The sequence below is a fragment of the Amphibalanus amphitrite genome, unplaced genomic scaffold (assembly GCF_019059575.1).
Source record: "Amphibalanus amphitrite isolate SeventyFive unplaced genomic scaffold, NRLGWU_Aamphi_draft 001374F_arrow, whole genome shotgun sequence".
NCBI lineage: Eukaryota > Metazoa > Arthropoda > Thecostraca > Balanomorpha > Balanidae > Amphibalanus > Amphibalanus amphitrite.
The window spans coordinates 1-12,514 of NW_024882867.1; the positions used below are offsets into that span (position 1 = coordinate 1).

At 51.8% G+C, this 12,514-nt stretch overlaps 1 protein-coding gene across 1 annotated transcript in view; it reads right to left on the reverse strand.

Annotated features, from left to right (window-relative positions):
- Nucleotides 1–315: 315 nt before the first annotated feature.
- Nucleotides 316–12,514, reverse strand: part of LOC122372567 (E3 ubiquitin-protein ligase UBR2-like) — a 31,196-nt gene continuing 18,997 nt past the window's right edge. Inside the window, exons 12-22 of the mRNA XM_043349924.1 lie at nucleotides 11,877–12,049; nucleotides 11,363–11,472; nucleotides 10,952–11,056; nucleotides 7,040–7,156; nucleotides 6,221–6,364; nucleotides 5,750–5,909; nucleotides 3,758–3,971; nucleotides 3,304–3,478; nucleotides 2,424–3,067; nucleotides 1,812–1,998; nucleotides 316–462 (exon numbers count right to left, since the gene is read on the reverse strand). Coding sequence (XP_043205859.1) covers nucleotides 316–462; nucleotides 1,812–1,998; nucleotides 2,424–3,067; nucleotides 3,304–3,478; nucleotides 3,758–3,971; nucleotides 5,750–5,909; nucleotides 6,221–6,364; nucleotides 7,040–7,156; nucleotides 10,952–11,056; nucleotides 11,363–11,472; nucleotides 11,877–12,049 — 2,176 coding nt within the window. The remainder of the gene's footprint in view (nucleotides 463–1,811; nucleotides 1,999–2,423; nucleotides 3,068–3,303; nucleotides 3,479–3,757; nucleotides 3,972–5,749; nucleotides 5,910–6,220; nucleotides 6,365–7,039; nucleotides 7,157–10,951; nucleotides 11,057–11,362; nucleotides 11,473–11,876; nucleotides 12,050–12,514) is intronic.

Sequence of the window (12,514 nt, forward strand, 5' to 3'; positions counted from 1 at the left end):
AAAACAGAAAAACAATCCTAGACGAGCGAATCAGGTCTCTCTCTCTCTCTCTCTCTCTCTCTCTCCTCTCTCTCTCTCTCTCTCTCTCTCTCTCTCTCTCTCTCTCCCTTCCCTTCCTCCTCGCTATCCCTCTCGGTCTTCCGCAGCAATCACTGCCGTTTCAGCTTCCTTACCCTCCAAAGTGTCCCGCTATCCATCCACGTTTCACACTTCCTCTATCCTCACAATTCTGTTGATCATCAGGCCGTCGCTCTGTCCCTTTCGGTGAGCTGACAGCCGACAGCCGTTGACAGGGTGTCTGGACAGCCAACCCCACTAAATCCCCTCCCTCTGTATCTGTCTATCGTGTAACTCACTCTCCCTCTCGGTGAGCTGACAGCCGACAGCCGCCGTCAGAGTGTCGGCCCAGTCCGGGTCACAGCACGAGCACGGGTCCTCCTCTGTACCGCCGCCGCCGCGCACCTACAGACAGGGGAGGGATGGCAGGTCACCGCATGTCACATCTTAGGGCAGGACGTCACGACCATTAACCCGCGCACCGACGGGGGGGGGCGGATATCCGCCCCCCCCCCCTGAGGTTTTTCGCGAATAGCGGGAAAACCGCGGCGCGTAGCGCCGCGAAATTTGGTATGACTATTCCCTTATCAATTTTACACATGGTGTGCAAGGTTGAACCTCCTACCTTTCAAGGTCAGGTCACCAGGTCACTTTGAATGACCCAACCTCAAGTCACTTTTTTGCAACTTTGTCACCGTGCCAGAGCTACAGTAGATGTCGGAGGCCTTTGAAAGTCGCAGGATGTTATTAGGTCATTAGTAGCTACAATTTGTATATCTCGGAATTTTGATATCGGTGACCTAAGGTCAGGTCAAGTTCGCGACCTCCCCATTATAAGTCAATGGGGGAAAAATCAACTCCCTGTTTTTACCACTAAAACGGGTCGGAATGGCCCCATATACCATACATGACTTCATATACGATCAACCTTCACTACCTTGAGGTCTGTTTTGCTGTTGGGCAGATGTGAGGTCATGTGACGTCATCAAAGGTCACCAAAGGATTTTGGCCAATAACTCCGTACAGGAACAAGATACAGACGCGTGGATGGTCTCATTGTGTTCAGCTCGTCAAGACGCATCGAATGATATACATGATGACCTCGAGGTCACGTGACCTGAGGTCAACCTTTGACCTTGACCTTTCGAGGTCAACATATATATCAATCGATGCGGATTGACGAGAGGATCACGATGATGCCCTTAGTTTGTTCCTATCTTGACTAATTCGAAAGTTATTCGAGAAAAACTCTCTCCATATTCAGCGCCGCCATTTTGACTTTTTCGACCCCTGTGACGTCATCTTTGACCTGACCTGAAAATGACCTTAGTAAAAATTGTAGATCTTGACCGTGCGTATCCGATGCCGTTTACCGCTTGTCGCTATCTTGCTTCGTTCTCGAGATCTCAGGGGAGGGGGCGGTCATCCGCCCCCCCCGTCGGTACTAAGTTGGCGCAGACCCCCGTCGGTGCGCGGGTTAAGTTATACACCAAGTTGGCGGTTGCAAGCAACAGTTCACTGCGGCCGCCAGTTACCACAGGCGATATATTCTATATGTGACATAAGCCAAGTCTTCAAATCTAAAGGATAGACTTCTGTTGATTGTGCGCCACTAGCAGTCTTCACTTGATCTGTTAAGGTATGTTTAGCAGCCCAATCCCCACCACACACACCCTTCACCCATTCCGACGATAGTCACCGTGCCGACGATTATCAACAGGGAAGGGGAAGGGCAGGGAAAGTATGCAACTCACCGGTCCACAGGCCACCATCAGTCCCGACAGCCACACGTCGATGTGGTCGACGGTGGCGGCGGCGGCGGGGACCGGCGCCGCTCCACCCCACTCGGCCACCACGGGTATCACTGTGTTACTGAGACGGAGACACAGCGGACACAGGAACTCGTGGCGCTGCACGTCGAACGATGACAGGTACTGGACCCTGCGGGCACAACGGGGCAGACGAGGGTCACATATTGAGTAAGTCAGTAGGGAGAAGGGTTTGTAGTTTGTGCTGCGTGGATCGGCAGAGTGCCGTCGCGACCGAAGGAAAAATGATTGAAAATGAAAAAAATGATTTGATGGCTATTGATAGAAAATTGGAGGGAATTTCGTTCCACGTTGAGACGACAGGTATCATTAAAAGGAGGCACTCAAATTTAAATGCGTTTGCAGCAATCCTAAAGAGTGTCGTTGTATGATTAAATTGACGAAATAGATACAAATTGCCATTACAATTAGAACACCGTAGAAAACGTCCTGCGATGGTCGTCTAGCTTTATATCACGGCAAAAAGTCACCTCTGACCCCAACTACCACTAAATCACCCAGACCCGAGGAGAGCCACTAGCACGTGACTCTGCCTACCTGGGGTGGGCGCGTCTGTCTCGCGCCACGCTGTCAAAGTGTCGCTGCCAGCAGGCGGCGTGCATGGCGTGCCCGCAGCTGGAGGTGTGTGGCAGCCGGTGCAGCGAGCTCGGCACGTACAGCACCGGGTTGGCCGCCGTGGACGCCCGGTCCCGGGACAGCACCGTCGACAGCTGCACAAACGCCGCCATCACCATGGCCGGCCGGGTGCTGGACACCTGCTCGGTGGCCTGGCACAGGATGCACGTGTACTCGGCGGGTGCGGCCGGCCGCGCCGACTGCCGCGGGCCCAGACACACGGGCCACCGGTCCGGCTCGGCGCCCTCGCTCAGGTCCATGGCCGACCCGGTGACGGCGGCCGCCCGCTCGGCCGACAGCGCGCCGCTCGGCTCCGCCTCCTCCGGCTCGGCCAGCGCCGTCATGTTCTCAGAGATGAACTTCTTCTGCTGCGCCTGCATCTGGCCGAGGATCCGCGAGCGCAGGGCGGCCGCCTTCGCCCGGCGGCGCTTCTGTTCGCTCCCGGCGTCCTCAGAGGCGGCTGCCTGGCTGTCCGAGGCGGCTGCCGTCCGGCCCAGCAGACGGTTCAGCTTCGTGTTCACCCAGGCCAGAAGGTCGGCGTGAGGACTGACGCGCGGGTTACCGACCTGGGGAACGAGCAAACACGATGGCAAAAAGCGAGCCAATGAACTGAACATAGACCAACGTAACGACAAAATGGCAAAAAAATGATAACATGGAATAAGTCACTTTGCATAGGTATATTTGATAATTGAAAAGCTCCAGAGACCATAGAATGCTAACCGGGTAAGATATCCATCAATTTATATCTCTGTCGTCGTCACAACGGACTCTTTCTCCCTCTGTCTTTCCCAATTCTCACCAGTTTTTGGAGCACGTCCACCAGCCCGACGCGCTGCGCCGGCCCGGAGAAGCAAAACGGCTCCGGCTCGTCGGTGTTGGCCTCGCGTTCCTCCTCGTTGAGCGCCGTGCCGATCAGGAACAGGGAGCGGAGCAGGATCAGCTCCAGAGAGGCGGCGAACGGCGCGTCAAACATCCTGCAGACAGGAGCGGGGGCGGGCAGAAAGCCGGTCAGAGGGTTAAATGGTAGCTTGTTTGGGAGAAAGCAACGTATCATGATAGTGTAAAATCGTCGGCTTAATAAAAGCAGTTGGGAGAAATGCCAACATGAGATAAAGAAGGCAAACATGCAGCTAGGCAGATGACATCACTAATAAGCAGAAAATTGTCCCGTTTTTTTTTTATCATGATTCCTCAGCTGCAGAACAAAAAAAGAAGAAAAAAGAGGAAGATGACACAGATATTACGAGACTGACCTGTTGAGCTGTTGCAGCAGCACCTGCAGCGTCACGTCACAGGTCAGGATGGCTCTGGCGGGCCGCAGCGCCGGCTGGAAGGGCGGCGCCGCCGGCGGCGGCAGACAGGCCGACTCACCGCGCTGCCGCCGCAGCCGCCGCAGTCTCTGCTCTGACTGGGACCGGTAGTGACGGGAGAAGTGGTGCCACATCGGGGTGTAACGGTGCGTGTACTCTGGCGATGGAGGGGGATGGGTTAGAGTTGCGGGTCTCGCAAGGCGAGAATGGATAGGTGGAGGCTAAAGTTAATGGGCAACAGTCTTATTACGAATGCAATACTGTTTCGATGCGTTTTAACACTCGCACCGACGGGGGTCTGCGCCAACTTCGTACCGACGGGGGGGGGGGGGGGGGGCGGATGACCGTCCCCCCTGAGATCTCGAGAACGAAGCAAGATAGCGACAAGCGGTAAACGGCAAGGGATACGCACGGACAAGGTCTACAATTTTTACTAAGGTCATTTTCAGGTCAGGTCAAAGATGACGTCACAGGGGTTAAAAAAGTCAAAATGGCGGCGCTAGGTATGGAGAGTTTTTCTCGAATAACTTTCGAACTAGTCAATAAAGGAACAAACTAAGGGCAGCATCGTGATCCTCTCGTCAATCCGCATCGAATGATATAATATATTTGACCTCGAAAGGTCAAGGTCAAAGGTTGACCTCAGGTCACGTGACCTCGAGGTCATCATGTATATCATTCGATGCGCCTTGATGAGCTGAACACAATGAGACCATCCGCGCGGCTGTATCTTGTTCCTGTACGGAGTTATTGTCAAAAAACCGCTGGTGACCTTTGCTGACGTCACATGACCTTACAGCTGCCCAACAGCAAAACAGACCTCAAGGTAGTGAAATTTGATCGTATATGAGGTCATGTATGGTTTATGGGGCCATTCCGACCCGTTTTAGGGGTAAAAACAGGGAGTTGATTTTTCCCCCATTGACTTATAATGGGGAGGTCGAGAAATTGACCTGACCTTAGGTCATCGATATCAAAATTCCGAGATATACAAATTGTAGTTACTAATGACCTTATAACATCCTGCGACTTTCAAAGGCCTCCGACATCTACTGTAGCTCTGGCACGGTGATAAAGTTGCAAAAAAGTGACTTAAGGTTGGGTAATTCAAAGTGACCTGGTGACCTGACCTTAAAAGTTAGGAGGTTCAAACTTGCACACCATGTGTAAAATTGATGAGAGAATAGTCGTACCGCACCGCGGTTTTCCCGATATTCGCGAAAACCTCAGGGGGGGGGGGCGGATATCCGCCCCCCCCCCCGTCGGTGCGCGTGTTAAGACGAAGGACCTATAAGCTGCTGCCTTACATTATTAGCATACCGCATTAGAGTAGCGTATTGAGAGCGGAGCATCGGTGCTTGGTTGGCTATTAGAGGTGGCAAAATGTGGACCCGAGGACCCGGTCCAAAGAACCAGTCTTCCGGGAAATTTTCTGACGGGTCCAACCGGGTCCTTCCATAAAGTTACTATACATCTTGCACACTACACATTATTGCAAAATATGAAGTGAAGGAAGTGAATGTTTCTTTGCGCACAGTAGCTCATGAGTATTTTCAGTGGGAAATAGGCTGTTTTACATGATGCAACTAATGATACTTACAAGTAGTTTGTATTAATTGACTTTTGGGGAACGGGTCCAACTGGTTCCGATTCCAACTAAGACCGGGTCCGACTGGTTCCAGAAATGTCCAGCCGGGTCTGGTTCGAGTCTGGTTCCCAAAATTTTCATCTTTTGCCACCTCTATTGGCTATGGAAGATACACCAACATACAATGATTACATACAGCGGAAGTTGAACAACCAATAGGGGACGAAAATCTGTTCTGACGTGTTGGATGATACATTCGTAACTGCACGTGTCATAGAACGTAACTGTCGTGTCATGGATGTATATTCTTAGCTGGTTATAATATGTGCTATATGAGCTGCTCTTACCTGGTTTGATGTGATAGGTGAGCTGCCCCCGGAAGTCCTGCTGGGTGGCGAAGTCGGCCACGCGTTTCACCGCCGCCTCCAACATGCCGCTGTCGGCCTCGCTCAGCTGTTTGGCCACCTGGGAGTGGGTCATCGGCTTCACGCACAGAAACTGGATCACCTGTCGGAGAGAGGCGGGGCGGGAGGGGTCAGTGTCAGACACGGCCAGAGCGATCACTGGCAATCGTTCGTTACTAAGGGAGGCAGACTGTGAGTAGCGCACACAGCAGATAACAGCAGCAACACAAAAATAACTATAGATGAAAATATTACAGCAATATTTTGATACAGAGCTTAGATGTCAGCCACCTATTCCATGAAAACCACACGGCGCACCGCTCTTTCACTTTCCATGCTCAGCAGTAACACAGCCGCTCTTCGCCCCCCCCCCCTCCCCCATATCAAAACCATCAGTTGCCGCGCCGCTCGTACCTCATTCTCCAGACACTGCTCCTTGGTGACCTGTCCGACGCCCGGGTGGTAGCGCTCGGCGAACACGTGCAGCAGGAGCAGCAGCAGGTCGGCCATGTTGCTGTCCATGTGCTCACGCCGCTCGCCCTCCGGGTCGTCCTCCGGCTGAAGGAGGGGTAGAGGAGGAGGCCGGATACCTGGCCGTTACTATCAAGACACCCAATATTTGTGACAACGATCCTAATGTCTTAAAAAAAACTTCCGAATCGGTCTCTGTTTAAAAAAAGTTAGCAGTTACTTAACAAAAATTCTTCCACCAGAGGCGATTCAAATCGTCACCGTATTCCTGTAACTCCTTACCTTCTCTACGAGTACTACCTATCCCTTCCCGAATTGCATTCTCCACCCCATAGCATTTCTCTTTCAATACCAGTATCCACATTATTCCCAACTAGTACGCCTTACGCCAGCCCAGCATAAGCTCGACCCTTCTTCCATCATGTCTCCTTACCACTGCACCAGTGTCTCGCCATGCTCCCCCGCCGTGTCTCAGTGTCTCACCAGTGTCTCGCCGTGCTCCCCTGACAGTCTTCCGTCCCCCACCATGTCTCAGTGTCTCACCAGTGCCTCGCCGTGCTCGCCCGCCAGTGTCCCGTCCTCTGCCATGTCTCAGTGCCTCACCACTCACCACTGCCTCGCCGTGCTCGCCCGCCAGTGTCCCGTCCTCTGCCATGTCTCAGTGCCTCACCACTCACCACTGCCTCGCCGTGCTCGCCCGCCAGTGTCCCGTCCTCTGCCATGTCTCAGTGCCTCACCATGTCTCAGTGCCTCACCACTCACCAGTGCCTCGCCGTGCTCGCCAGCCAGCGTTCCGTCTGTGTCAGCCGCTCCGTGTCGGAACAGCAGCGTGGCTACGAACTCATCCGGGTCCATCAGAGACGCGCAAATCTGCGCCACCTGCGGACAAAGAAACGGGGAGATGTCAACGAGGGATGGTAGCAACTATCGCCGCAAGAGACATCATAAAAACGCCGTTATTTCAGTGTGATGTTTACTGTAATTTCATTGTATATTTACACACACTCTTATTCAGTTCTTGGCGAATTATTACGGTAGCATTGCTTGGTTGAGGAAATATTGGACTTCGATGAATCACTTCTAGTGAGGTGTTTGCTCTAGGGTGGATGAACCTTCGCAAAGTCCATCGTGATTACCTTCCTCGTGCAAATTTAACTAGGACATATTTGTGGAACTTATTAATTACCCTCGTTCATATCACGATAAAACGAAAGTTTTGTTGCCGTGAAAAGCCGCAGCTTTCACAAGCGTGTCGGCACCGCCCACCGATCTGATAAGCCAGTCGGTCGGAGGGCCGGTCGTGTGTTGCCCAACCCTCCCCCGAGCCTGCGTACGCACAAACACCCTGTGTTGCGCAACCAGCCGAGCCTTTCACAAGCACCGACGCTAGCGAGCCCGACAGTCCCAACGCAAGCCTCAACCCGCCCGGTTCTCTCCTTCCGCGCCTCTGCGACAATGGTGGCAGCAGCGGGCGAGGGGACCTGTGCCCTCGCTGCGGACCCCGGCCTCTGCATCCGCAGTAACATCGCAGGCTGCTCGGTCCGTGCTCTGTGACGGTGCGTCCGGTGCGTCGATCCTACGTCACGTCATCGACTCGGAAGCTGATCATCCTAGACTCATCGTCCAGCAGCACCGTCTCCGGTGAGCAGCTCTGCCCGGCAATATCATCTGCCCTGCGGCAACCAACGCTATCAGCTGCACTGGACTTCTAAGGAGCCCGCCGACAGCGCACGGCTCGTCAGCTGTCCTCAACATCATCGAGTGATGAACACCACCTCGTCAACGAGTTCAAGACCGAAGAAGAGAAGACAAAAAGCGGTGGCTGAGGTAGCGACCCTTTTCTCTTCACCGTTTTCTTCCACCACAAATCTGTGCCATCGATTCTTGTGACAGTGACTCCTGTGATCTTTGCTTGGATTACTCGGTAGTAAATTGGGTCACCCTTGCACAACATCAAGGCATTCTGTACCACCCTTCTAAGTTCTTCGCCAAACCTATAGAAAATCAGCCAGGAGAGGACGCTGCCTATGATTGTATCCGCCAACAAAATGGCACTAGAGGACGGAGTCAGGACACATGCCATTGTCCAGAGACGCAACCATGCGAAGGAGATGAATTCTTTTGCAAAAGAGTCGCGTCGTGTGATGATAACTCCTCGTGCTATTGCACTACTCGCTTCATCACACTTACAGTTTGTTTTACCTACTATTTTCTGTTATAATGAAGGATCACTATCTTTTACTTTAGTAGCAACCGATGATCATATTTCATCTGGTTCAGTTGACATTCCTAGCTCAACACATTGCTCTCGTATTTCTTGCACCTTCTGTGCCGAAATGTTGTCAAACTTGTCGTGTGTTCCTTCTAGTTTCCAATATGTAGTATATGGCTTCCTCATTTCGACAAGTTCTGCAAAATCACCGCCCCAATATCCTTTCCCGTGCCGTCCATAATCATCATCTTTTCGTTATCACTGACGGCATCCTGGAATCCGAGCTATTGCAGAGCGCCCCTCTCGCCATCCATCTTCAATTTAATGATATGCGCTCTCCGTCTCCACATCCAAAATCTATCCTAGAATAGATTTTAGATGCCCCTATATTGAACCTAATCCAACGCAATGAAACCTGTGTCCAACACACAGCTCTTATGCATTCCCGTGGTCTTTTCGACTCTTTGTCTATGACCACATAATCCCTTAGCACTCCGATAAAATAATACCTAATTTGGCTTAAAGCCATTTATTGCCTGGAAATTTCACCCTTTCATTCATCGTGACACTTTTAATGACTTTTTAAACGTTGAACTTTTCGATATTCCCCGGTTTCATGTTTCGCTTCCGCCAGGCTCATCAAGCCTGATAGTGATTACATATTGTATGTACGCTTCAGTGCTCCTGTGCCACGCCTGGCCAGCGCCCACTATCTGCAGCAACCCGAAAAGAACTTACAAACAACAATGTAAGCGGAAGCGCAACATGGTGAGGCCAAACATTTTCTTTGGCCCCAAGCATCGCAGTTGCAGTGACAATGCACATTGCACATCTCTATTTTATCACATTATGTTCATTGTTTTATCACATGATGCCTATTATATATGGCGATGGACAGACAGAATTACGAAGATGAGTGAAATGTGTACCCTAAATAGTCTATCTACTATGCAATTGTTGTATGTGTTGTTGTATGTAATTGAATTGCTCGTCACCATTGATAATGATACTAGTATAAGTCAGATGTATGTAATTGAACTATTTTTCACTATTGCTAATCATATTAGTAGAAGTCGAACGTAGGCCTTACCACTTCTCCCAAAACTCCTCTTAGATCTTATAAACGCCGTGGAATGGATATGGCAGCACTGGCTGAAGTTCAGCTGCAGAAAACGGCTATCAATTGTAAAATGGTTTTCACGCATTTCAGTCCATCGTCTGTCGACGGTCTAAAGAGCCATTTCGTTGACTCGGATAACCCTTTGCCAGCACTGGTATCACTTCAAATGTTACCAAATGCCGTGAATAGAATAGTACGGCATTTTATAAGATTGGGCCCTTGGCCCAATTTGAGCCACAAGGGCCCAATTTGAGCCACAATTTGAGATTGTCACCCACTTCGCACAACGATGCGTCAGTTATGGTCACAGGGTTCCTTCTTCGGGTCTTCACCTCTGGAAAAAGGGCCCAGTCCAGCCGCGAGACCTGCACTGGTCGAAATCAGTCTGTTCCTGCAGTAGAGAGGATGCCCCTATTGGTTCTCCAGCCAGACCGAGCAGCAGCCTTCTGACACCGACGCCGTCTACACACCCGCCTCATCAACACGGCACGGTGTACCGGTGGACCGAACTCTCTGCGCCACGCCACAACACCCGTGGCAGCGCCCTCCTGCTGGGATCCGGCTACAACAGCACCTGACGTCGCCGTCACCTCTCTGGTGACCTCATCAACACAATCTCCGGCGATATCAGGTCCCAGCCGGCCGCCGCTGTGGTCCAGCACCACTCGCTGACCACTCCAGAGGCGCACCTGCGGTCCATCTACGGCGTCCCAGACGACTGTTCAGCTGCTGCTCACCATGTTCCTGGCGAACCGATGGGATTTCCACCTGCCGCAGCTACCAGTGTCGACCTTCAGCAACGCATACCTGTGCACCATACTCTCATATCTTGTTGAGAGTGTTCGGTGACACCTCTTATTGTCGGCTCAAGGGGAGGGGGAGATAATGTTGCTTATCCTTATCCCGTCTTTCTATCCGTAATCATAAAGACCTTTACAGATCACACTTTTTTCCTTGCACCATCCTATTCTATATGCTGGTCGTGCAGCAGATCGGACGGCCTGGTCGACACGCCTGAGTGCAGAATGCTAATTGTGTATGTGTAGCGCCCCTAAAGCGCACTGCCGGCCGTACTTGGTGTTGGAACTATCCTTCTGTGTAATAAACTGTAAATGTACAACCGTAGAAATGTAAACTGTAACTTTTAAGTGTATGTATGGATATACAACCATGTGTCCGATGTAAATACAGACAATGCTTCTCAAGACGTCTCTGGGCTGTGAAGAGCCCGACCGAAGCCCCGCTCTGACAGATTCACCTAAAACAACGCACTCCACCACGTCCTTCCCACCATCAGCCTTCCTCCTCCGTCCCACCGTGGGACGGTGTGTGGACTCCTCACCTGAAGATCTCTGTCGCGCATATCAGCCACCTGGACGGGCAGCGAGTACCAGCTGCACATGATCTCCAGCCAGCGGCCATTCCGCCGCCACAGGCCAGACTGCACCTGGGGGTTACACGAGACGTCACGGTCAGACACACGTTACTGCGCTGACGTGAGAGACACGCCCACGTCACTGCTGATGTCAAACACTGACACGCTCGCATATTGGGCTGGTGTCAGACAAGCTAGATACTGATGTCAGGCGCTCCTAGTTGATGACATTACTGAAGCTGACACGTCAGATGAGAGACCACTCGCCCTAGGTCGCAGGGGAGGGACAGAGTACACAGTTACAGACCTGGACATCGACGACCAACGACCGGTGAGGCCAGGTCAGGGTCTTAGTTTTCTGAGTACCCAGTTTCGTACCTGGGCATCGACCACCAGCGCCCGGAGAGGCCGCTCCAGCATCTGGGCTGGAGTGACGCGGTCCTCCAGTGAGGCAAACTCGCTGCTGTTGTAACTCAGTCCGTGAGCCGCTGGCAACGAGAGGTAGGAAACGGGTGAGTGCTCACGGAATAATGGGAACAGATCAGCAGCGGTGTTATAATAAACATTAGCGTAAGACCAGGGGCGATTCACATGTCAAAGGTAGCTAAAAGAAGCTAAATGCCGTTTTACAAGATTCATGGGATTTACTCCTGGCTTATGGGGCATCATACAGCTTTGTAAGGCTGCGCCAAAACCGTAAAATACGAATACATTCATATCCACCAGATCATCCTGATAGCCATCATATTTCGTAGGTAGCCCGTTAAACTTCCATTCTTCCAACTGCCAGCCCACGGGCGCTGACTTCTGTTTGCAATTAAGGCGCCTCCAGACTCAACTCATCAGCTATGTACACCCCTTCTGCGATCCCCTGTCTGCGAGTTCCACTCACCCAAGTGAAGATGAAGTCCGGCGAGAAGCCTCGAAAGCGGCAACTCCAGACTGACGGGCATTGTCATCACAGACAGAGGGCTGACGCTGAGCCGGCGCCCAAACCGCAGCACCTCGCACCGCTGGAAGTACTTGTCCGGCGGCAGGCGAGAGTGCAGCTTCGAGAGCACGGCACTGTCGAACAGAGAGAGTATTTGTTAGGATCGACTGGTCGACCAAGTCTAGACTTGTAGGGTGTAGTTTGTGTTAGGCGGTGGGACGGACGGATACGTCATGCGGAAGTGATGCCGAATGATAGGGTGACGATTTATCCAAACGCTGCCGCCAAGATGACGGAACACAAATAAACAGGGTCACGAGTGAATGAGAGGCGAGAGTGAACATGTCACCACTGCATATAGGACAGGTAATCAATAAACAAACTGCATGTCGCTTATAGAGCAAGCAAAGCGGACGGCTCGCAGATGGGTGAGTGATCAGTGACTTTTCCAATGGTGATGAAGCACGTACACGTCATGGCCATATTAGAGTTATGTTTCAGCTTTAAAACTTTTCATTACCGTGCAAGTTCTAAACAACAAATCTAAACATATCCAACATCTGTCTACATCTGCACAATGCGCATTAATCTGATCAACA